Genomic DNA, 26,889 nt, shown 5'->3' with positions numbered 1-26,889 from the left:
TAAAAGTCTTCAACGAGATATCTTTATGTGTTAATCTTTATAAAAAGTCTCAACACCATTGTTCTCCATGAGACCCACTTCATACAATCCTTGTGAAATCATTTAAAAAGGGAAAATCCCTCTTTTCCAATCTGGGTACTTAAAGCCCATCTGTAAACTTGAAATTTTTTGAAGTTACAATTCTATAAAACCTTAACACTTTTAATAAGTATTAACAATGTATCAATATGTTTTGGTGATCTAATACTAGTAAAGGCCATTCTCTTTTAGTTTTTTTACAAAGAGAAACACACTAGCTTGGGATTTTGGGTCCTTTACTTCAAATATTATGAGTATAGAAGTTCCATATTAGACTTAGAGAGTTTTTCTAAGTTTGGGGACCTTGTGACGCTAACCTCGTGATCACGAGGTCATGCAACGCACACGCAAAGACATCAATTTCCTGGAAAGCCAAGTAAATCAGGTTTGATAAGAATATAACACAAAGATAACTTGTACATAGGCACCATCACTATTGAAAACGAAAATCCCCACCTAACTAATATTGATTCACGAATGAGAAGTATAAGTATGTTGCCATGAGGTCAGTTGCTCTTTCATAAGTTATTTTTTAGTTTTTTGGAGAACTAAGGAATGAACATTATCCCACTAACACACAACAAGTACGACAAACAAGAAGTTTTATTAATATGAATTGTCTAACTTACATATCTGGTTATGCCTTTATTTATACTGATTCTAGATTGAAACAAACCATAATTGACCCCTTGTGTGGACTTATATGATACCCATTTATAATTAAACTCAAATAATATAAATAAACCCTAAACTAAGAAAATAATAATCATAATTTCGAATTTAATATCCTAAATATGATAGGATCAAATTTGCTGATCTTTAGAAGTCCCATATAAACAAGGAGAATTAAATTTAAAGTTGTCTCCTTTTTAGTTTCCTTGTTTGCAAAGTATTTTTAGCTGGCTTGGAAGCTTATTCAATAAGGATGGAATAATTGTTTCCATACACCATAAGGATTTCACATTAATATGGAGTCCATACTACACATGAAAACTATGTTGTTGCCTATTAAATATCCTTGCAAGACAAAAAAATTCCCAAAACCAACTACCACATTCATGTAGGAAAAGAATCATATCCAACTAGGAAATTCACAAGTCAAAAGGAAGTAAATAAAAAAAATTTATACAGCCTTTATTAACTAGTATTTTTGTGCCTTCTCGAAATCTGATTGACTTGAAATTTTAACCCAAGGTAGGACAACATGTCAGGCAACTCTATGTAATATTTCAGCCTGAGTTGGATTGAGAATTATGACTATTGTCGTAAAATTGGATAGTCGCGCATTTTACATCAGAATCCGAATCTGATTGTTTTATCATTGACCGGAAAGTATCATTCCCTCTCTCTTCAAGATGATTCATCCTCACATCACAAACAAGGATAAGTGATTAGTACTTAAAAGTGCATTTTATCAAGGTTTTATATTATCATTTTGCACTTAAAGTATTAATAACTCCTTAACTAGAGCATGTTTTATAATAACAAGTCTTGATAATATAAGATAGCTTTAATTTATGCTAAATTCTCATTTTAAATGCAGGCATATCTTACAATTCAAAGGATTGATTGATGTGATTAATTATTGAAAGTGAAAGGACAAAGAAAATGCTAAGCTTAGAAAAGAGATACTGATTCAATTCAAATTGGAACACTGTTCAATCATTGGGTCATATATAGAGCTGTAGATCTTGAATTTTAGTTTGGTTTATATGGCTAGAAAGCTAAGACATAGGCTTAAAACATCCATGAAGAGTCCAAGACTCAATTGTACCGTTTATAAGTCCAAATCTTAGCATCAAAAGAGAAGTTTTAAAGTTGTCATGCCGCCTAGATATTGTTTAGTGTTTAGCCTATATTTCGAGTTCTAGAAGTCCAAATGACCTCATTCTTGTTTTGTTGGAAAGCTGAGACAATTTCTCAGAACTTTCATGAAGACTATATGTTTAAATTCTGATGTTAGCAATAATATTTTCTGTAAATAAAAAGATAAGGATTGTTATCAAGTTAAGAGGTGGCCACTCACTCAACAATTAGTTATCAAATCAATAGTTCAAATTTTGGCCTATAAAAGAAGGCATTTACCATGCATTTAGGCATCTTGGTTTCAAATCATCATGTTCTTTCTCTTTCTTTATATTTTTGTAATGCTTAAATTTTGCTTTCATTAATCTCTTGTTTATACCTTACATTTCCTTTACTATACTTATATAATCATGTTCTCCTCTTATTTATTTATGTTTCTCTTATTAATAATGTTTAGCTAAGTTTATTATGTCAAGGTGAAAAGGTTTCACTAATGGTGTTAGAATATGTATAATATAAACTCAACATGGACTTTATTGTTTATATTCAAGAAATTTTTTTATTAACATGTCATATCTTTTTATCTTATGAATTCTTAATACCTTGATTGTTAAATTGTTAATCTAGATTTGTTATGTATAACACGTGGTACAATAAATGTTTGGCACTTTCATAACCAACCATATGGTATAACCTACACCTGTGCTACGAAAGGAACTTGATTTGTTGTTAACACAAGTGAACATCATGAATTCTTGAAAATATTTAAAAGTATGGTGTTACTAAAATAAGATAATTAATATGATCATTTTAAAAATTTATAATAACCTATTAAGGATAAATCATTCGATTAGAACCTCTTTTGTGTATGGTTTCCAGTTGATTAATAAAAAGAATTTATATTATACTTATTGCTAATACTATTAGTGGATCCTCTAACCTTTACAATTGCTTTTATCTTTCATTAATACTCACATCAGTATCACATCTCAAAAATTCTCTTCAACTCCTTTTTCATTTGTTGTTTATACTTTTATGTAGTTCACCTCATTGTGGTTCGACCCCGATCTTGTCGGGTTATTTATTACTTTGACACTTCTACACTTGGGTTAAGACATTAATCTTTTGGTCGTGTCATGTTTTTGGCGTCGTTGTCGGGGAGGTAAATTCCTATATAAATTATAATATTTATTTTATTTTCTCTTTTTACTTTTCTTGTATCTAACTTTTTTTTTTCTTTTTTTCTATTCTTACACGTGCATAAGGTTTGGTCACATACATTAAGGGATACATTTTCTAGGAAATCCTTATTATTTTCATAAAACATGGCTGAAGGGGATAATTAGTCGCTACATAATGAGAATAATCGAGTTAGAACACTTAGAGACCACATGAATCTAATAAGAACAAGTGCCCCATCATGTATAGTTTTCTCTCTTGATGCATCTCAATTCAATTTTAAGCCAGACATTATTCAACTGTTACCTATTTTTCATGGCTTAGAACTAGAAAATCTGTTCTTGTATTTGAGAGATTTTGAAGAAGTTTGCAACACTTATAATGACTTAAATTTTAGCATGAACACCATCAGATTAAAGATTTTTCATTTTTCATTAAAAGATAAAGCTAAAACGTGACTACAAAATCTTAGGTCAAGATCCATTTGTGCTTGAGATAAAATGCAACAATAATTTTTAAAGAAAATTTTCCCTTCTCATAGAACAAACTCTTTCAAAAGACAAATAACCACTTTCACTAAAAAACAAGGAGAAACATGTTACCAATATTGGGATAGGTATAAAGACTTGCTTAGTACATGTTCTCATCATAGTTTTAAAACATGGAGAATGGTTTCACACTTTTATGAATGGTTAACACCTAAAGATAGGCAAATGGTGGAATTGATGTGTAATAGAACTTTTGAAGATAAAGACCATGATGAAGTAATGGAATACATGGACTTGCTATCTAAAAATGCTTAGAATTGGGACACTATAGGCACTTATAAGGCACCGGGTAAAACTAAACCTTATACATCTAGTGGATGTATATACAAACCTTAAGGAAGATCATGACCTCCACGCTAAATTTGCATCTTTATCTAAAAAAGTTGAGGCACTAAAATTGAAAAAAAGTGGTCAATTGAAATATGTTCAAGAAATTGTATGTCAAATTTATGAAACTAATGAACACTCAACCATTAATTGTCTAACTTTGCCTTCTTTCAAAGAATGTCTCCATAAACAAGCCAATGCTTTAAACAGTTTCTAAAGGCTAAATCAGAATCCATACTCATAAACGTATAACCCTGGTTGGAGAAATCATCCAAATTTCAGTTGGAAGAGTGATAACAATAATGCACAAGCTTCACAATCACCATTTCAAGAACACCATAATTTTCAAAATTCTCATGGATATGCACCTCCTTATATTCCCCTTCCGAGAAGAAATCTTGAGGAAACATTGCTTGTATTTATTAAAAAGCAAGAGACAATAAACACTTAACTTGCTCAAAGCATAACAGATTTGAAAGATACTCTTGCAAAGTTCACATCCGCTCTCAGTTTTCAGGAGAAAGGTAAGTTTCCATCGCAACCACAATAAAATCCCAAAAGACAATACAATTCAAGTGCAAGTAGCTCTAAATGCCAACATATAGATCAAGTCCAATTAGTCATTACTCTCCGTAATTGTAAGGTCATTAAAAAACCAATTCTTAAACCTTGTGAGAAAGATGATGAGTCAATCTTTGAGGGTAAGGAAGGGGTTCAACTTGAACATTACAAAGAAAAAACTGATTCCTTACTAGTACTTTCATTTCCTCGTGCCATAACAAAAAAAAGAAAAGGAAGTTAATCAAGATTCTGTAATTTTGAAACTTTCAAACAAGAAGAAATCAAGGACAAAAAAGGCAATGTAAATGTTGTTGCGGATCATTTGTCAAAATTGATAATATATTTGACATCTGCCATCACACCAATTGATGATTACTTTTCTAATGAATTTTCACTTTTTGTTGCTTCAATACCTTGGTCTGCTAATATTGATAATTTTCTTACTTCAGGATTTTTGCCAGCTTATTAGAATACCCTGAATAAAAGAAATTTTTTGAGCGAAGTGAAATTTTTTTATTGGGATGACCCTTACTTATTCAAATATTGTCCTGATCAAATATTTCAAAGAAGCATTCCTGACAATGAGGTAAGTAGTATTCTTAAATTTTATCATTTTGAGGTATTTGGGGGTCATTTCTAATAAAAAACGACAGCTGCAAAAATCTTATAAAATGGATTTTATTGGCCTACCAGGTTCAAGGACACATATGCATTCTGCAAAATCAGTAAAAATTGTCAAAATGTAGGATTTGTTTTAAAACATAGAGTCTTTATGTAATATTTTATTAACTCTTGAGACGTATCTTGGTGGAGATGTGCATCGTGTAATTTATGATTTATAGCTCCAATTTCAAAAAGGTCACACTCATCATAGTCTTGGGAATCTAACTAATAAAAGACCCTATTTGTCAATTTTTAAGAAAACTAGATGGAAAGCTTATCTTTAACCCATAGAGGGCGTTTAAGCCGTTCTTGGACATAAAACCAAGGACATATGTGAGCCATAATCAAAACTACTTGTATATACACATGTTTTTTTTTTTAAAAAAAGAGAGAGACTTTAGCTAGCTGGGCTACATACAGGTGGTATGATTGCATTTTCAAGTTTTTATTTATAAAATCTTCTTTTTCTTCCCTTCATTTCTACTCAACTCACACATTCAACATATATAAAAGTGTGTAGAAATGATAGGTTCCTCAAGTCATCAAATAAGAAATATTTGTGTTTTTTATGGATCCAGTCCTGGGAAAGAAAAGGAGTTTTTAGAATCAACAAATTATCTTGGTTAGGTACTAGCTAAGAGAAAGATTCATTTAGTGTATGAGGGAGGTAGCTTTGGGTTAATTGGGGTGTGTCAATAACTGTATTTTTAGGAGACATTCAAGTTTTGGGGGTCGTCCCTAAAGCTTTAGCAAAAAAGAACATCATTGGAAAAACAATTGAAGAAGAACTACAGGTCTCCATAATGTCTGATTGAATAAATGCCATGTTTAACCATGCTTACACCTTCATTGCCTTACCAGGTGGTTTGGACACATTGGAAGAGATCTTTCATATTTCTTTTTGGGCCCAATTGCACATTCACCGTAAACCTATAGGTTTGTTAAATGTTAATGGTTTTTATGATAAATTGTTGTTTTTTCTTGATCAAGATGTGGAACAGAAATTTCTAACATCTTCAGCGCGATAAATCATAATCTCTGCTGCTACTGCTGAATAATTGACTGACCAACTATAATCTTTCATCCCTGTAATTGATCCCTCCATGAATTGCATAAATTGATCAACTATGAAAAGCCGTAAAAAGCTTAGATTGGATTTGAGCCTTCGTTTATGAAACCTTGTGTCTTAGTTTTGTTAATAGCATATTATTGTGTTTTGTTATTTCTTATATTTGTTTAAGTGTGTTTTAAGTTTGTCAGTGTTCGTTGTTTTAGATGATGTCTTCTATACTCTATCTTTCTACCTTATGACATTGAGGACAATGTTTCGTTTTGGTTGGGGAGAAAGGGTAGTAGTTGATATTAAAAAAAATTAATTAACAGTCTTTTCTTTTTCATAACCATTTGCAAAATTGTTGTTACTAGGATGACATAGTAAATGAGTTCTTTTGTTAAAGTGACTCTTAAGACGCATCTTAGTAAACATTCTTAACAAGGTATATTAGAATATTTCTTGAAATATTCAGGTTTATAAACTCTCGCACTATTATCAATTGATTCTGATCATATACTCATTTAACAAGTATACTTAAACCTTCATTTTCATACATACACTTTAACATATGATTGTGGGTTGCATATTAGATTATTATATTATTTATGTTCTTTTTTTAAAGGTAGCAACTAAGGAAGCTAAATTTCTGAAATAAAAACTTGGATATTGATTTAGATTTTTTGGAATGTAATTTGAGCTCGTTTATTCACGAAACCTGTTTGTTGGCAGAATTCAATTGACTTCTTTGAAAAATCATATCTCCCTCATATGAAATTGTTTGTTTCTGTAATTTGGAGCGTTGATAAGTCTTTGTGTCAGGAATCCAAAAAAATTAAGTTTGTAGCAATTGGACTTCTGTAGCTCCAGATATTCAAGTCAGAATGGCTGAAGGTCAACACTAGCAGATTGTGATATTTGATTTTGAAGGCTGTGATTTCTATGCTCTTCTTTATTTTATTTTCTTTCCTTAGATGTCTAGAAAGATATGGATGTAGGCTTTTTAATTCCACTAGAATCACTTCATTTCAAGCTCTAGAGCTCACGCTCTGCACAAAACATCGACTGAAGGTCAAATCTGCCAATTACCTCTAATTTACTCATTTCTGCATCTTTCATCCAAAAGTGCCTTCAAAACATAAAACAAAGAATATCAAGGCATTATATATATAAAACATAGGCAAAACACTAGTTAAATATGGGTGAAATTATCGAATAATATGGTTGCATCAGAAACACAAATATAAACATGAAAATCCCTCTTTTCCAATCTGGGTACTCAATTCCCATCTATAAACTTGAAATTTTTTGAAGTTACAATTCTATAAAACCTTAACACTTTTAATAAGTATCAAAAATGTATTCATATATTTTGATGATCTAATACTAGTAAAGACCACTCTCTTTTAGTTGTTTTCAAAAAAGAACCACACCAGCTTGGAATTTTAGGTCCTTTACTTCAAACATTGTGAGTATAGAAGTTCCAAATTAGACTTAGAGAGTTTTTCTAAGTTTAGGGATCTTGTGATGCGAACCTCATGATTACATAGTCACGCAACCCATATGCAAAGATATCAATTTCCTGGAAAGCCAAGTAAATCAAGTTTGAAATGAGTGTGACACAAAGATAACTTGTACCTAAGTACCAACACTATTTGAAATGAAAACTCCCACCCGAAAAATATTGATTCGGAATGAGAAGTATAAAGATGACATCACAAAGTTTGTTGTTCTTTAATAAGTCATTTTTCAATTCTTTAGAGAACCAAGGAAGGGACATTATCCCACCAACACACAACAAGTGCAACAAACAAAATGTTTTATCAATATGAATTGTCTAACTTACATATCTAGTTATGCCTTTATTTATACTAACTCTAGACTGAAACAAACCCTAATGGATCCTTTATGTGAACTTATATGACGCCCACTTATAATTAAACTCAAATAATATAAATAAACCCTAAACTAAGAAGAAAATAATAATAATAATAATAATAATAATAATAATAATATAATAATTCTGAATTGAATATCTTAAATATGATAGGATCAGATTTTCTACCCTTTAGAAGTCTCATATAAGCTAGGAGAATCAAATCTGAAGTTGCCTCCTCTTTAGTTTCCTTGTTTGCAAAGTATTCTTAACTGACTTGGAAACTTATTTAATAAGGAAAGAATAATTGTTTCCATTCACCATAAGGATTCCACATTAATATGGAGTCCTTATCACACATGGAAACTATGTTGCTGCCTATTAAATATCATTGCAAGACTAGGAAATTTTCAAAACTAGATGTCACATCCTTGTAGGAAAAGAATTATATCCAAATAGGAAGTCAACAAGTCAAAATGAAGTAAATAACAAAATTCGTACAGCTTTTGTTCAATATTTCCATACCTTCTCAGATTTTGATTGACCTGAAATTGTAACCCAAGGTAGGAAAACATTTCAAGCGACTCCACTTAAAATTTTAGCTCAATCCAATAGTCAGATTGAGAATTATGATCATTTACATAAAATTGGACAGCTGCATATTTTACGTTAAAATCAAAATTTTATTGTTATTTCATTGCCCAGATCGTATCATTCCCTCTCTCTTTAAGATGATTCATCCTCGAATCATTAACAGGGACAAGGGATAAAATTTTAGCCTCTTCTTAAAACCTTTGGTGTTCTTTTCTTGCCAAGAATTGTTGCTAAGAACTTTGGATGAAAGTAGCGGCCATTTTCTTTCGTCTATCATCATTGCGATGTTTTTGCTCTTCTCTTTTTGAAACTTGTTGGGCATTGAATAATGTTGTTAACACATCAAATTCTTGCTGCATCTCCCTTAGAATACGGGATAAACTCTTGGTTTCTTTTTTTAGAACACTAATCACTTTATTTCTCTCCCTTTGATACCACTTCTTCTTTTGAATCCTCCTCTTTTTTTTCCATAAAACCTCGTCAGAATACATGAAATCTTGATTGTAATACTCCTTTTCATTTTTTTTTTATATTATAACCTAAAATGAAAGCTAATAATAGTAAAGAAAGTAAGAACACACCAAGGACTAAAAACTGACCCAAAATTACAAGGATTTTCAATTGACGAACGTAACAAACCCCTTTACACCCAAAAAAGGACCCTAAACCAAAAGACATCCAAATGGTCTAAATTTTTATATTTAAAGTGAATTCATGCCAATAAACTATAATATCAAATTTTATTTAATTCCGAATTGATTTGATATATGGACGCAAAACTAACGCAAATAAGCCCCTTTAAAACTTGAATTTGAAACCTAAACCTAATGATGTCCAAATGATTTGAAAATTGGTATGTTGTGCGATTTCACCCTAAATAACTAGAATATCAATTTTGACACAATTAAAATATGGTTTGATAAGTGGACGCAAAAAGAAGCTTTTTTCTTTGAAATTAAATTTTGGAAAGAATGAATAATATGACACCCTTTTTTTATCCCAAAAGACTCAATTCAATGCAACTAATCAAGAATAACTTGGGAAGAAGACAATCTGACCAAATTGATTTGAAACAAGATTAGACCTGAAACAAAGACATCACAAAGAAAAATTGGCGCAGAAGGTAAAAACAAAAATACAAGAAATAAAAGGATATAACTTGATTAATGGAGCCAAACTCTAATACTAAATAATGTGAACCTCGTGATCACGTGGTCATACAACTCATATGCAAAGGCACCAATTTCTTGGAAAGCCAAGTAAATTAGGTTTGATAGGAGTGTGATACAAATATAACTTATACCTAGGCATCAACACTATTTGAAATAGAAACTCCCACTTGAAGAATATTAATTCGCAAACGAGAAGTATAAGGATGACACATCGAAGTCAATTGCTCTTTGATAAGTCATTTTTCAATTCTTTAAAGAACCAAGAAAAAGACATTATCCCACAAACACATAACCAGTGCGGCAAATAAGAAATTTTATTAATCTGGATTGTCTAACTTACATATCTTATTATGTCTTTATTTATATTGACTCTATACTGAAACAAACGCTAATGGACTTCTTATGCGGACTTATATGATGCCTACTTAAATTTAAACTCAAATAATATAAGAAAACCCTAAACTAAAATAATAATAATAATAATAATTAATAATATCCTAAATATGATAGAATCAGATTTGTTGCCTTTTAAAAGTCTTATATAAGCTAGTAGAATAAAATCTGAAGTTGCCTTATTTTTAGATTTTTTATTTACAAAGTATTTTTAACTAACTTGGAAACTTATTTAATGAGAATAGAATAATTTTTTCCATACTCAAAAGGATTCCACATTAATGTAAACCATAACTAAAGGAATGTATACCCATATTTGAACATAGAAAGGACAGATACCCCATTTACAGCTAGACTAAAAATATGTGTGCCACTTGTGTTATAGTCATCTTGTTGGGTACTCATCTTCCAACTATTCATGGGGCCGTACTAAAAGTATGTGCCGCTTGTGTTATAGACATCATGTTGGGTACTCATCATCCAACTACTCACGGGGCCGTCTAACTCCCGTGAGATCTACTAATGTAGACAAGGGGTCATCTAGCTTCCTTTTCAAGCTCTCTAGCTTGAACTCTATCTTCTTGATCTTATCGGGCATCCTAAGGGAAGTCCCACTTCCATTACATATCCTACTTAAATCTACCATGTTTAATGTTGTTGTAAAATAGAGAAATGTTAACATTCCTAGAGTTTGTTTCGCTGGATTCTCGTCAGACAAGAGAGAACCACCGCTGCTATGAACTGCAATCCTCGGTACCCACACCGAAGTAGGGTGCATCCTTCCAAAGCACCTTGACAATGGTTTGAAAATAAAAAGAATGACGCTTCCCAGTTTATTGAAGTTGAGGGAAGGTTAATGGGGATTTTGAGTTCTTCTCTCACCGTAAAACTCTATTCGTGAATAGCTTATAGTTGTATTAAAAATGCTGTGAACCTAACTACTGTAAATGTTGAACAGTAAGGAACACAGGTAAACTGTTCAATGCTGATGCAATGCCTGCAGCACTTAAGCCACCCACCCCACCAAACCTTTTCTCATTTATTTCCCTTCGAACCTCCCCTTGTACTGCCCTTCATGATCTCAATTTCCACATGCCCATCCTTTTCCAGGATTCTTTTATAAGGTCACCAAAAACACTTAAAAACCACAGAGAAATGGGATACATGCATGTTCTTTGTCTCTTCTTTACACAAATAATATATATCCTGATGCTAGTTGCTGAAACGACTGCCTATGTCCCAGCAATTATAGTTTTTGGAGATTCATCTGTTGATGCTGGAAACAACAACGTGATTTCCACTGTTCTCAAGAGCAATTTCAAGCCTTATGGCCGCGATTTCGAAGGTGGTCGCCCCACTGGACGGTTCTGCAATGGGCGCATACCTCCTGATTTCATTTCTGAGGCATTTGGTCTCAAGCCAGCAATACCAGCTTACTTGGACTCACAGTATAGTATATCAGATTTTGCCACTGGTGTTTGCTTTGCTTCTGCGGGGACTGGCTATGACAATGCAACTTCTAATGTGCTAGTTAGTCATACACACTCTCTCTCTTTCCTTTTTGCCACATTCCAGTTTATGAGGAAGAATAAACGAGCATTTGAATTTTGTCAAATTCTGTTCTTTCAGGATTGTTCTTATATTACATATGGTGCCATTCAAATGTCAATTAAAATTTATCCGTCTCATGTATACTTGCAGAATGTGATACCCTTATGGAAGGAGCTAGAGTACTACAAGGATTACCAAAATAAACTGAGAGCTTATGTTGGCGATGAGAAGGCGAATGAGATATTCAGTGAGGCTCTATACCTGATGAGCTTAGGTACAAATGATTTCCTCGAAAATTATTACACATTTCCAACCAGGCGATCCCAGTTTACTGTCAGACAATACGAGGATTTTCTTGTTGGACTTGCAAGAGATTTCACAACAAAACTTTACCATCTCGGTGGTAGGAAAATATCTTTAACTGGTGTTCCTCCAATGGGGTGTCTGCCATTGGAGAGGACCACAAATATCATGGGTCAGCATGACTGTACGCAGGAATATAACAAGGTGGCCGTGGAATTTAATGGGAAATTAGAGGGTTTGGTATCAGAACTGAAGAGAGAGCTTCCCGGGCTCAGGATGTTATTTACAAATGTTTATGATGATTTCTATCAAATCATTAGAAGTCCTGCTGCATATGGTAAGAAGCTTCACTCTGCTTTCACTTCTGAAGTTTGGTTTGTGACAAAATGACAGCACTGCTTCATTATTTGAATGCACAAAATATTTATTGTAGCATGCATCGTTCATTCATCCTTTTAAGTGTGATTTCATTATATTTTTAATATAGGATTAGTACTGTGGATGCTATCACAAATTTGGAAAGCAAGCCTATTCAAAATTGCAAAAATGCATGATTGTTATTTTTGTTTTTGGTATTTTAATATATTTTAGTGTTATTTTTTTATTTTTTATTTTTTTATAAAAATTTTTTTGTCTATTTTCATTGCAGTCCTTCGATTATAATTTTTCAAGTTACTTATTCTTTAGATTATTTTTTTTATGTCTCTTTATTAAAATTTTATTGGTTTTTAATTTCATCATTTAATTAAATTTTATATTGTTTTTATTTTAATTTGACCCTTTTTCTTTTAATCTATTTTTTATTTTGTTAAAGTTATTTTTTGTTTTAATATAACCCTCCAATTGAAAATTTTGGTTTGTCTTCTAATTATTTTTTATTTTGATTTTCACCCTCATTCTTTTAATCTATTTTTCATTTTGTTAAAGTTAAATTGTTTTTAATTTAACCCTCCAATTAAAATTTTTGGTTTGTCCTCTAATTTATTATTATTTTTTGATTTTTATCCCCATTCTTTTAATTAAAATTTTTTAGGTCCTTTTATATAAATTGACTTTTTTTTTTCTTTTAATTTCATCATTCAACATTAGGTTATTGGCTCTTGAGTTTCGTGACTTGTTTTATTTTTTTTTGTTATGGGGTTATCTTGATCTTATATCCAGAATAGTGGGTTAATCAAGTTGGTTGACTTGAGTTGTTTTTCTCTATAATTTTTTTTTAATGAAATTTAGTTTTTTTTTTCTAGAGAATTATCTTAATCTTACATTTGAGATCACATGTTCAATAAGTTATCTCGGTTTTCTCATATTATCATTATTATCTGAATTTATTTTTTTAACATTAGAAAATTTTTTACCTTACCATTTCTGCTTCTCTTTTACATGCAAGTGGATGTGAATTATTGGTATAAAAACCCATGAGAAACACATGTGAAACACTAGGTAAAGAGAAATCAGGTGATTCAATACACAAACATTCTTTATTTCAAAACACCTAAATTTATCATCTTTTTTTTTTCTTCTTCAATTCTCATAAACACAAAGCATGTAGCTTTGAAAGCTAGATTCCTCGTACTACTTAAGTACTAACCTAAATATCAGAGGGTGACTAATCGCAGATGTTTGTGATTTTCAAGCCTAGATCCGATAAGGTATTTCTTAATACATCGTCACTAATAAATTGATGAATCACAAGCGGGACTAAGATAATTTATTCACTCCTAACATAATTAGTATATTACTTATCGAAAAAAAAGAAAACAATGTAGTCTATCATCCGTTAGCCTGCTACCATTTCTATTATGGCACGTATATGTAAAGCCACCATCATAGTGTTAAAGTATTACAAATATGTAATCAGGTAAGTTTAACTGGTTAGATTTTGGGTTTTTTTTTTAATGGTCACGAGTTCGAGTCCTCTCAGAACCACTGAAGGCTTACATAATTATTAACTTCAAGAGCCCGTGGGATTAGTTTAAGTACACGCAAACTAGCTCGAACACCCACGTTAATAATAATAAAAAATACTACAAATATGTGAAAACATCCACATGAATGCAAAAGAAACAATCGAATCTAAAAATTTAATTCCTTAGGTGATCATGTACAAGAATGATTCATACTGCCGCTGCTGAGGTAAGGCCGGAAATGGAATTACCGGCAAATTCAGGGTTGCTTTTCTGCCTAATTTTCTTCTCCTGCACAAAAACCGTATGATGTATGGATGTGGTTTTGTTTGTTGATTGGCAGGATTCCAGGAGACAGGGATGGCGTGCTGTGCCACAGGAACATTTGAAATGAGTTACCTTTGCAATGAATATTCAGTTACATGTCCAGACGCCAATAAATATGTATTCTGGGATGCCTTCCACCCCACAGAGAGAACAAATCAAATAATCTCGCAGCAATTGATCCCTATTCTTCTAGCAGAATTTCAATGAAGTAATGGAATTTGATTGCAAATATTTGGAATGATAATTTAGTAATAAATTGGGTGATATGGTAGTGCAAGGTAATGCAATGCAATGAATTGGATGATGTAATTAAGAATATAATGTAATGAAATTGATCGAAGCATTACATTTATGAAAATTAAAATAAATATATATTTATGAGAAAAATATATTTTACTAGGAAAAATGTCCTTTTCTTTTGCATTTTGTTTTGGACAAAAGCATATCTTTTTTATTAATAGCATATTTCCGAATAAAAATTAAATTCAATTAAAATAAATGTTCATAAAAATTTCAATGATTTGAATTGAAAAGAAAAAAATATGTATCTTTCCGATGAAAGCTCTCTTACCTTATTCATTTATTTCTCTTTTGTTTTGATGAAATCATATTTTTTATACAAAAAATAATCATTAGAAGAGTAAGATTCGATTAAAAAAAAAATTCTTGATTTTGTAATGTGAATGCTATTGAAAAAGAAAGAATAATATGAGAAAATCATGAAACAGATATTTAATGACCATATTTTTTTATAAAAAAAATATAATAATTTAGGAAGTAATTGTTAATATTACCATAAAAAGATATACTCTTATTTGGAGACAATAGACCAATTAGATATTTTTTAATATTAATTTTTTTAAAAAAGATATTTTATAATGCATTTTATTTAAATAAAATAAGAAAAAATTGAATGGCCATTTAAAAAGAAGCTAGGCACCAGCATAGGAAGATATGACCTGCACATCTTAGTCTAAATAAAATAATAAAAAAAATAAGCTTAGACATACCTAGGCTGGCCCGTGCATTTTGTTTATTTAGTTTTATTTAAATTGATGGATAATTTATCATCTGTCAAAAGTATTTAAATAGAAAAATAATATATTGTATAAGTTTTTGGATTTTAAAATCTTATTTTTAAAACTTGTTTTCACTTAAAAATACTAAAAAGATAAAAAAAACTTAGATGCCTAAATAAACTCATTTTCAACCCCAAAATAACCTTTAATTGATCTAAAAATTCAAACTAAATTCAATATATATAAAAAAATTATCAAGCCCAGTCTACTTTCTTTAGCAAGATTAAAGTTTTAAACCACTTTCATAGAATTCCGTCTACTATATGAACCCATTAAATCCAATATTATCATTTTTATTTTTTTATTTTGCTAGAATATCACAATTCTAACATTTATCTCTTGTCCCTATTTTTCAATAACTTTCTCTATCTTTTATAAGCTACCACGAACTTAAATATAAAATAAATAAAGTTTAAGATCAAAATATAAAATTTTAAAAGTGCATAAATGGAGATATGTATAGATTAAAAATTTAGGAACCAAACTGAAGTTTCTTATGTTAAAATGAAAATACAAAAAGGGATCTATTTGTTTTTTTTTTTTTGGTAACTTTTCTTTTAATTTTATATTTATAATTTTAAATTCTATTTCACAAAATTTATCTTTAATAAAATGTCATAATTTTTTCACACACTTTAAAATAAAGCCAATATAATTTGAGAGGAAAAAATTAAAAAGAAATTAGATTACCAAAATAAAAATAAAAAATCAAGTTTTTGAAAATTGAGTAATTATGAGTTGAGAGTGGCCTAAAAAATGACTTGATTCTTGGATATGTAAAACTTGGCTTTGCCTAGCCTGATCCTCGAGTGCCCCAGGCTCATGCCATTCCTATATGGTGCCATAATTTTGTCTTACGCTTAAGGTGCCTAGGCTTTGGACATTCAATGCCTCTATGTAGGTCACCGTCACTTTAAGGCCAAACCGATTTTGCAATAAATAAACCTTGACTCTAATCCATTGGTTTCAATAACCTGACTCATTCTTGATCTTAATACTTATTATCCATATTAATGATAAAATATCACTTAATCTTATAAAAAAAAATATCATATATTTTATTTGAGGATAACTGTTAGAAATTTATATAATCAAGTCTTTCCTTGATTTTTCTAAATCTAAAATTATAATTTCATGTATTAATTACATTCTAGTCCTCAATTTCTAAAATTATCTATAATTAAGTTTCACTTGATCAATCATCTCAGTTTAATTTCTAACCAATAGTTATTAATGTGTGTGAACAACTAGGTTTTTAATATGTTGACCAAAGTATAAATCATAATCCTAACAAAAAATTTAAATGAATTTAATAATTTAATTTATTATCAATTTAAAAAATTAATTAATTTATATTTGAAGATCAAGTTTAGCATCTACAACGTGTCGTGATCCCTCAAATATTAAATAGTTATATGTGATTTGACTTAACCTTTTCAATAATTGGTTTCTTAGTATAAATGTTATTCATTTATCAAAAATAAGTTTTGATTTAGAATTTTACCTAAGAAATATGTATGAATGTGTCAAATCATGTTTATTCTCAACAACATAGTAATTGATTCTCTAAATAAGATTTGAAATTCTTTACAAAAAACATTCCACCTTGCACAAATATTTCATAATTAATACTATTCAAGAACATATGAAATATCTTTTCTAATTCACCTAGGGTGATGAATCCTTTCTAAGTCAGGCCCGAGCATTTTGTTTACTTAGTTTTATTTAAATTGGTGGATGATTTATCATCCGTCAAAAGTATTTAAATAGAAAAATAATATATTGTCTAAGTTTTTGGATCTTAAAATCTTATTTTTTAAAACTTGTTTTCACTTTAAAATACTAAAAAAAAAGGGATCTATTTGTCTAAGATTAAAGTTCTAAACCACTTTCATGAAATTCCCTCTACTATATGAACCCATTAAATCCAATATTATCATTTTTATTTTTATTTTGCTAGAATATCACAATTCTAACATTTATCTCTTGTCCCTATTTTTCAATAACTTTCTATATCTTTTATAAGCTACCACGAACTTAAATATAAAATAAATAAAGTTTAAGATCAAAATATAAAATTTTAAAATGGCATGAACCAGACATGTATAAATTAAAACTTTCGGGACCAAACTGAAGTTTCTTATGTTAAAATGAAAATACGAAAAGGGATCTATTTGTTTTTTTTTTTTTGGGTAACTTTTTTTTTAATTTTATATCTATAATTTTAAATTCTATTTCACAAAATTTATCTTTAATAAAATGTCATCATTTTTCACACACTTTAAAATAAAGTCAATATAATTTGAGAGGATAAAATTTTTTTAAAAAAATTAGATTACCAAAATAAAAATAAAAAATCAAGTTTTTGAAAATTGAGTAATGATGAGTTGAGAGTGGCCTAAAAAATGACTTGATTCTTGGATATGTAAAACTTGGCTTTGCCTAGCCTGATCCTTGAGTGCCCCAAGCTCACACCATTCCTATATGTTGCCATAATTTTGTCTTAAGCTTAAGGCGCCTAAGCTTTGGACATTCGATGCCTCTATGTAGGTCACTATAACTCTAAGGTCAAACCGATTTTGCAATAAACCAACCTTGACTCTAATCCATTGGTTTCAATAACCTGACTTATTCTTGATATTAATACCTATTATCCATATTAATGATAAAATATCACTTTGTTTTATAAAAAAATATCACATATTTTATTTAAGGATAATTATTAGAAATTTATGCAATCAAGTCTTTCCTTGGACATCTTCACATAGGCAATTAATTTCCCATTGTAATCTTCAATTGTTAAATTATAGTTCTTCATAAGAAGAGTATAACCTTTCTCTAAAAATTGGCCTATACTCAACAAGTTATGCTTAATGGCTGGAACATAATAAACATCTACAATGTAGCTATGATCGTCATTCTTCAAATGGATTTGGATGTTGCCTCTTCCTTTCACTGGAACTTTTGAGGTGTCTTCAAAAGTGACTTGACCTTTTACAGTTTTTTCTATATCTCCAAATAGATCTCGTTGACCACTTATGTGATTGCTAGCTCCAGAATCCAAATACCATATATTCTTCTAATTCTCACCTGTCCTTATTGGACTAATAATGCAGCCGGTCCTCTTATGGTGATATTATTATCTACATAGTTGACTTCTTCATCTACCTCTAATGGAGCTTTTCTTTGACATTTAGTGCTATAGTGCCCAAATTGATTGCATCTATATACACTGGATATTTCTCTTTCACGATTGTTGTAACTACCTCCCCTTCCTTTAGGAGTAAATGTGTGTTGTCCTCTGCCTTCTCTAGTGGTGTTTCTACCACCTCTTCCTCTAAATTTTGTGTTCCATGATACTCTTCCTTGGAATCATTGAAATCCCCCTCGTCTTTGTTGACTGCTTCCTTTTGTGGTATATCCACTTGTTGAAATCTCTCTGCCCTACTTGAGAGACAACTTTGATTGTAAGACATGTTCAATTGCCTTATCTTTTTGTACTATCTTTTGTTCATGAGCTTGTAAAGAACTCATAAGCTCATCCACTGTCAACTTGTCCACTTCTTTGGATTCTTCAATAGCAACAATAATAAAATGAAATTTTGGATCTAAGGATCTCAAAATTTTCTCAGTAATCCGAGCATCTGAGAAGGCTTCTCCATTTCTTCTCATCTAATTGACTATCACCATAATTCTTATGTGATAATCAGAAATAGATTCTAATGACTTCATTTGCAATGATTCAAATTCAACTCGCAAAGATTGAAGATGATTCTTCTTGATTCTGTCAGCACCTTTGTATTTTTGTTAGAGAGCCTCCCATATTTCTTTTGATGTTTCTATGGAAGTTATGATCTCAAATATGGCTTCATGAAGACCTTGATAAAGGATGGTATTTGCTTTATTGTCTTTCTTTCTATTGGCTCACAAGACCTGTTTTTATGCCTCTTGTAATGAATCTTCTGCTTCTTTAGACTCTGTGATGCGAACCTCGTGATCATGTGGTCACGTAACCCACAATCAAGATTGAGATCTGATCCCGGAAAGCCGAAATAGGTCTGATATGAGTGTGACACAATGGAAACCTGCCCCAAGGCACCAACACTATTGGAATGAGTAGAATGACGCCACGAAGCCAGTTAATATTCGATAAGTCAGATTCAGTTCGTTCAAGAACTGAAGAATGCAAGAATCACTCTCACACGTTAAAACTGAAAAATTCAGAATAATAATCATCAAAGCTGCCGAAATTTTGGCCTACATGAGTTTAAATAGTTCTTGAAAAGTTAACCCTAATGGACCCCTTATGTGGACTTATATGAGGTCCACTCAGCCCAAAACCCTAAACTGAAAAGCCATAACTTAATCCAAACAAACCTTAGGATCCTAGCTTAAAATAAAGTATTAATTAAGCCCAAACAAGCCTTGGGCTGTAGCTAACAAAATAAAATAAAGCCCCTAATATTAAATCCATGTTCTGCCATGAGAAGAAAAGAATGAACTAAAATAGTACAAAACTGATTGAAAGCTTATTTATAGCCTTCCATGTAGCCCCTTAATCCTAGAAACAAAAGGAAAAGGTTTCCAAGTTGCAGTAGGATTCTTTTGTTTCCTTTGTTGTCCTCACCTCATGACCCAAATAAGGTTGCATTAGACTCCTCTTGTACATGGATAAGATGTACTAGGATCTCCTCTTGAAACTCCAATGGACCTTCCAATTCTGACTTGGTGGAAACCTTCAAAACCAATGCATTCAATGCGTCTTTCAATGTTTTTGTCTTGGACCGAGTCATTGGTCCATTTGGAACATGTAATGGGTCCTTTCTGGTGTTTTTAGGCTGGTCCGCATCATCCCCTCTCTCCTCGAAAGGATTCGATCTCGAATCAAAATCTGTGTCAAACAACGTAAGATCAGCAACATTAAAGGTAGCACTAACACTATACTCACTTGGAAGGTCAATTTTGTATGCGTTGTCATTGATTCTCTCTAAAACCTGAAATGGACCATCACCACGAGGCTGTAATTTTGATTTCCTTTGGTTAGGAAATCGTTCCTTACGCATATGCACCCAAACCCAATCACCGGGTTGGAAAACAACCAGTTTACGTCCCTTATTTGCTTTAGAAGCGTAAAGTCTGTTCTTTTTCTCTATTTGTAGTCGAACTCCTTCATGGAGTTCTCTCACCATCTTTGCCTTCTTTTCACCATCTAAACTTACCCTTTCTTCAAAACGTAAAGGAATTAAATCCATAGGAGTTAATGGATTAAAATCATAAACAATTTCAAAAGAAGAAAAAGTGGTAGTCGAATGCACAGTTTTATTATAAGCAAACTCAGCAAAAGGCAAACATTCTTCCCAACTTTTCAAATTCTTTTGAATTACAACACGTAAAAGTTGGGATAATGTTCTATTCACTACCTTAGTTTGTCCATTTGTTTGAGGATGGCATGTTGTCGAAAATAAGAGTTTAGTTCCCAACATTCCCTATAAGGTCTTCCAAAAGTAACTAAGGAACTTAACATCACGATTTGACACTATACTTTTAGGAATGCCATGCAAACGTACAATCTCCCTAAAGAACAAGTCTGCAATATGAGATGCATCATCTGTTTTATGGCATGCAATAAAATGCGCCATTTTAGAAAACCTATCAACCACAACAAAAATAGAGTCTCTACCTTTCTTTGACCTAGGTAAACCTAAAACAAAGTTCATAGAGATATCTACCCAAAGTTCAGTAGGCACAGGTAATGGTGTATATAATCCATGCGGTTGTACTCTAGATTTTACCTTTCTACAAGCAATGCACTGCTCACAAATTCATTACACATCTCTTTTCATCTTTGGTCAATAGAAATGCTCATGCAATACATCTAAGGTTTTTGCGACCCCAAAGTGACTCATTAAACCACTCATATGTGCTTCACAAACAAGCAATTCACGCAAAGAACTAGCAGGAACACACAATCTATTATCTTTGAACAAATAACCATCCATCAAATAAAACTTACCAAAAGCCGAATGTCCACATGCATTATAAATCTCAGCAAAGTCAGAATCATTATCATACAATTCCTTCACATATTCAAAACCTAACAATCTAGTATTCATGGTGTGTAAAAGAACATACCTGCGCGAAAGTGCATCAGCTACGATGTTCTCTTTCCATTGCTTATACTTGATTACGTAAGGAAAAGTTTCAATGAATTCAACCCATTTTGCATGCCTCGTATTCAACTTACCTTATCCTTTCAGATGTTTCAAGGACTCAAGATCCGAATGGACTACGAACTCTTTTGGCCACAAGTAATGCTGCCATATCTCAAGTGCTCTTACCAAAGCATAGAGTTCTTTGTCATAAGTGGGATAGTTCAAGGTTGTTCCACTTAACTTCTCACTGAAATATGCAATAGGTCTCCGATCCTGCATCAAAACAACACCTATTCCTATTCCAGACGCATCACATTCTATTTCAAATGCTTTCGTAAAGTCAGGTAAAGCCAAAACAGGTGCAGAACATAATTTGTCTTTCAAAAGAACAACAGTCAACTCTTGTTCCTCTCCCCATCTAAACCCAACTGACTTTTTAACAACTTCATTCAAGGGCGTAGCTATTATGCTGAAATCTTTCACAAAACGCCTGTTAAAACTAGCTAACCCATGAAAACTCCTTACCTCACTTACCGATTTGGGTGTAGGCGAATCCCGGATGGCCTTAACTTTCTCCTCATCCATCTCGATACCCTGTGCAGTTACAACATAGCCAAGAAACACAATTTTCTCCATGCAAAAGGCACACTTTTTAAGATTAGCATATAATTTCTCACTATGCAACACACTAAGTACATTACGCAAATGATCAAGATGCTCAGTTAAGTTCTTGCTATATATCAAAATGTCATCAAAATACACAACCACAAACTTACCTATGAATGCACACAACACATGATTCATTAAACGCATAAACGTACTAGGTGCATTTGTAAGTCCAAACAGCATTACTAACCATTCATACAAACCATGCTTAGTCTTAAATTTTGTTTTCCACTCATCACCTTCTTTCATCCTAATTTGATGGTACCCGTTTTTCAAGTCAATTTTAGAAAAAATATAGGATCCATGTAACTCATCTAACATCTCATCAAGCCTAGGAATGGGATGTCTATACTTTACCGTTATGTTGTTGATGGCTGGGCAATCAACACACATCCTCCATGTTCCATCCTTCTTTGGCATAAGTAGCACGGGTACAACACACGAGCTCATACTCTCACAAATGTAGCCCTTTTCCATCAGCTCATCAACTTACCTTTGAAGCTCCTTCATCTCCTCGGGATTGCTTCTATAAGCTGGTTGGTTAGGAATTGAAGCTCCGGGTACGAAATCAATCTGATGTTATATCCCCCTCAATGGTGGTAATCCGCTAGGAGTATCGTCGGGAAACACATCATCAAAATCCTGCAACAAAGAAATAGCAACACTAGGCACAATATGATCAAGATCATTAGTATTAAAGTAAGCCTCTTTGTACACAAGTAAAATCATTGGCTTGTTTGTGAAAAATGCAGATCTGACCTCACCCTCTCTAGCATAAAAATTGGGTTGTTTCTTTAGTTTTTCCACACAATCCTCATCACACTTACTGACTTTCTTCACTCCTCTTGTCTTACCTCCACTCTCGGCCAGATTTGGGTGTTTTTGAGTTGTGGTCAAATGGTTTGATTTGTTTAGAGTGTTGGCTGAATATTTGCTTGTGTTTGGATGGGTGGCCGAATGGGTTGTGGTGGTTTGGGTTCTAGGCGAATTTGATGGTCTTCTCTCCCCTTGTTCCTCACCTTGATTTTCTCTCTCCATCGCCTCATGCTCACTTTTTAGCTTTATTTGATCATCATACACCTGTTTAGGTGTAAGAGGTACAAGAGTGATGGTTTTACCATCTTTTATAATGGTATACCTATTTTTAACCCCATCATGAATTGCCTTCCTATCATATTGCCATGGTCTCCCCAACAAGATGTGACTTGCTTGCATTGGTACCACGTCGCACAGAACTTCATCAATATATTTCCCAATCGAAAATGGAACCACAACCTGTTTAGTCACTTTCACTTCACCACTATCATTCAACCATTGCAATCTATATGGTTTAGCATGCTTAGCAGTACACAAATTTAGTTTACTAACAAGGGTGGCACTACAAACATTAACACAACTTCCACTATCTATAATTAAACCACACACCTTGTTTTGTACATAACAACGCGTATGGAAGATGTTCTTCCTTTGTTCATTAGTATCATCTTCCTTGACCTGAACCTGAAGTGTTCACCTTATAACCAAGGACTCCTCAATCGGTAATGCGAACTCATCCCCATCACTATCCTCCAATGGTGGCATGCCTTCACAATCAGAACTGTCACTTTCAGATTCCACATCACCATTATCTCTAATCATCATGATTCTCTTGTTTGGACACTCTGAAGCATAATGTCCATGTCCCTAACACCTGAAACATTTAACATCACGAGTACGTTTAAGTTGAGTTTTAGATTTACCTTTGGCATCAGTAGGGACATCAACTTTAGCCTTTGGTGGTTCAGTTCTAGAAGGACTAAAGGATCTTGGCCGGACAGTACCCTCTCTCTTTAGATTCGGCTTCCAAGATGATGACGCTGGCCGAGCATGCCCCTTCCTAAGTTGTCTCTCCATCTTCGTCGTCATGTGAACCATGTCCTCTAGCTCCATATAGTGTTGTAGCTCAATCACATTAGCAATGTCCCGATTCAACCCATTAAGAAATCTAGCCATGGTGGCTTCTCTATCCTCAACAACATTAGCCCGAATCATTGCTATCTCCATCTCTTTGTGATATTCATCTACTGTCTTATAACCTTGATTTAGACCTTGGAGCTTCAGATATAAGTCTCTGTAATAGTGGTTTGGCATAAATCGTCTCCTCATTAAGACTTTCATCTCCCCCCAAGTCTGAACAGGTCGCTCCCCATTCCTCCTCCTACTGATCACAATCTAATCCCACCAAATCAACGCATACTCCGTAAACTCAATTATCACCAATTTCACCTTTTTCTGTTCAGAATAGCTATGGCAATCAAAAATCCAATCTACCTTTTTCTCCCACTCTAAATAAGCCTCGGGATCGTTTTTACCTTGAAAGGTAGGAATTTTCAGTTTAATGGTGTCCAAGTCCCCATCCATATCTTCATAAGCGCTCATGCCATGGAAATTCACATTCCTCCTAGCCTTGTACGGTCCAGACCTGATTCCTTGGCCAACTGATGCAAAATCATAGTCATCTTCACCCTCATCTACGTTTTCATCAACAAACTGTTCAAAATCAAATCTGACATTCTGTGCCGCCATACGGACTGTATTTCCCCGGCGATCAACCCCATTATTCTGTTGCTTTATCGAATTCACCTCATCTTTCAGATCCTTGTACGTCCTAGACAACAACTCAAGTTGATGGCCTATGGATCGCAATTGGAAAGCTACGTCAACGTTTTATGTCCCTGATTCGTAGTTTTCAGACATTCTTTGAATCTGCAAAATTTGGTCAGTAGCACAAATATATCCTCACACCTCTCGTGTATCACACAAAAACAAAAATCAAAGCTTTTCACTCTATTAAGCTCTTTACGCCTTTTACCTCACAACTTGCTTTCTTTTGGTTCTTTAGGAACTGAAATCAACAAATCAAAGTCAGTAGCTTTCACGGCGCACTCTAATTATAATTTTTAGACTCAAGAATAAAAAAAATATACTGAAAACAAAGCAAAACGAAACTACGATTACGATTTTGCGAGTAGCAATGCAAATTCGTGCGAATTGTGGACGAAACAAAGACACGAAATAAAAAAAAATGAATATTAGTGAAAATAATTACTTGACTCCTAGATAACCCAAATATAAGAGAAATTAAAAGATTCAGACAAATCTAAACAATATAGATCATGTTCTCAAACTTGATGCAAATTACACAATTTTTACGTAACAAAATTGAAACCCAGACCAAACATCACCAAATGACCTCAAATTCAATATTTAGTAATAGAATACTATGAAAACACCGAAAATCAATTTATAGGTCGTTCTCTTATGTCTAGGTACCCAAACCCCTTGCATGATCATTTGCGGCAAAATTGAACCTCCAATTAAAACCTCCAGAAACGGATATCAAAATAATCCCAAATTTAATATGTGGTGCGATCGCATACCCAGTACTCATAATATGAAGTTTCAATAGATTCCAAGGTGTTTTACCTAGGGTTCATTAAGAGTAGTGTTTCTGCGACAGAATTGAAACTTGAATTCAAACCTCAAGCAAATAATATCAGAATAAGCCCAACTTTGAGATATGATGTGATTCCACCCCTAATAGACTGAATATGAAGTTTAAATTGATTCCGAGGTGGTTTGCTTATGGTTCACCAAGATTTGTGTTTCTGCGGCAAAAATTGAATGATCCTTCAAATTTCAACTAATCACTCTTTTCTCTATTTTTTTCCTGTTTTTTTTTTCTTTTTAATAAACTGATATGATTAGACACAGTAACCAAAAGAAATATAATTTTTTTTTTTGCTTACATGACGCAAACTCGAAGAACAAGAAGATGGACGCAAACACTGAAAAACTTAAGGGAACACTAAAGAAGAAAAAAAATGAAAATAACAAAATGATATAACCTTGTTTCGGAGCCTAGCTCTGATACCAACTGATGCGAACCTCGTGATCACGTGGTCACGCAACCCACAATCAAGATTGAGATCTGATCCCGGAAAGTCGAAATAGGTCTTATATGAGTGTGACACAATAGAAACCTGCCCCAAGGCAGCAACACTATTGGAATGAGTAGAATGACGCCACGAAGCCAGTTAATCTTCGATAAGTCATATTCAGTTTGTTCAAGAACTGAAGAATGCAAGAATCACTCTCACACGTTAAAACTGGAAAATTCAGAATAATAATCATCAAAACTGCCGAAATTTTGGCCTACATGAGTTTAAATAGTTCTTGAAAAGTTAACCCTAATGGACCCCTTATGTGGACTTATATGAGGTCCACTCAAAACTGGCCCAAAACTCTAAACTGAAAAGCCCATAACTTAATCCAAACAAGCATTAGATCCTAGCTTAAAATAAAGTATTAATTAAGCCCAAACAAGCCTTGGGCTGTAGCTAACAAAATAAAATAAAGCCTTTAATATTAAATCCATGTTCTACCATGAGAAGAAAAGAATGAACTAAAATAGTACAAAACTGATTGAAAGTTTATTTATAGCCTTCCATGTAGCCCCTTAATCCTAGAAACAAAAGGAAAAGGTTTCCAAGTTGTAGTAGGATTCTTTTGTTTCCTTTGTTGTCCTCACCTCATGACCCAAATAAGGTTGTATTAGACCCCTCTTGTACATGGATAAGATGTACTAGGATCTCCTCTTGAAACTCCAATGGACCTTCC

The 26,889-nt window shown here is 32.6% G+C and overlaps 1 protein-coding gene across 1 annotated transcript; it reads left to right on the top strand.

The window, feature by feature from the left end:
- Nucleotides 1-11,403: 11,403 nt before the first annotated feature.
- LOC118057671 (GDSL esterase/lipase At2g42990) lies at nucleotides 11,404-14,702 on the top strand. Its single transcript, XM_035070309.2, has 3 exons — nucleotides 11,404-11,778; nucleotides 11,950-12,439; nucleotides 14,350-14,702. Exons 1-3 carry the CDS (start codon nucleotides 11,404-11,406, stop codon nucleotides 14,538-14,540), a joined length of 1,056 nt encoding a protein of 351 aa, XP_034926200.2. The 3' UTR covers nucleotides 14,541-14,702.
- Nucleotides 14,703-26,889: the final 12,187 nt, after the last annotated feature.

This window comes from Populus alba, chromosome 2, assembly GCF_005239225.2.
Source record: "Populus alba chromosome 2, ASM523922v2, whole genome shotgun sequence".
Lineage (NCBI taxonomy): Eukaryota > Viridiplantae > Streptophyta > Magnoliopsida > Malpighiales > Salicaceae > Populus > Populus alba.
Note: the sequence above shows the minus strand (reverse complement) of the source record. Positions and strands in the feature narration are given on the sequence as shown.

What these genes read in the sequence shown, in the direction of transcription:
- LOC118057671 (XM_035070309.2), top strand. Translation starts at nt 11,404, where the DNA reads ATGGGATACATGCATGTTCTTTGTCTCTTCTTTACACAAATAATATAT. An exon ending in ATGCAACTTCTAATGTGCTA is followed by an intron (nt 11,779 to 11,949) that starts GTTAGTCATACA and finishes GTATACTTGCAG; the next exon opens with AATGTGATACCCTTATGGAA. An exon ending in TAGAAGTCCTGCTGCATATG is followed by an intron (nt 12,440 to 14,349) that starts GTAAGAAGCTTC and finishes GTTGATTGGCAG; the next exon opens with GATTCCAGGAGACAGGGATG.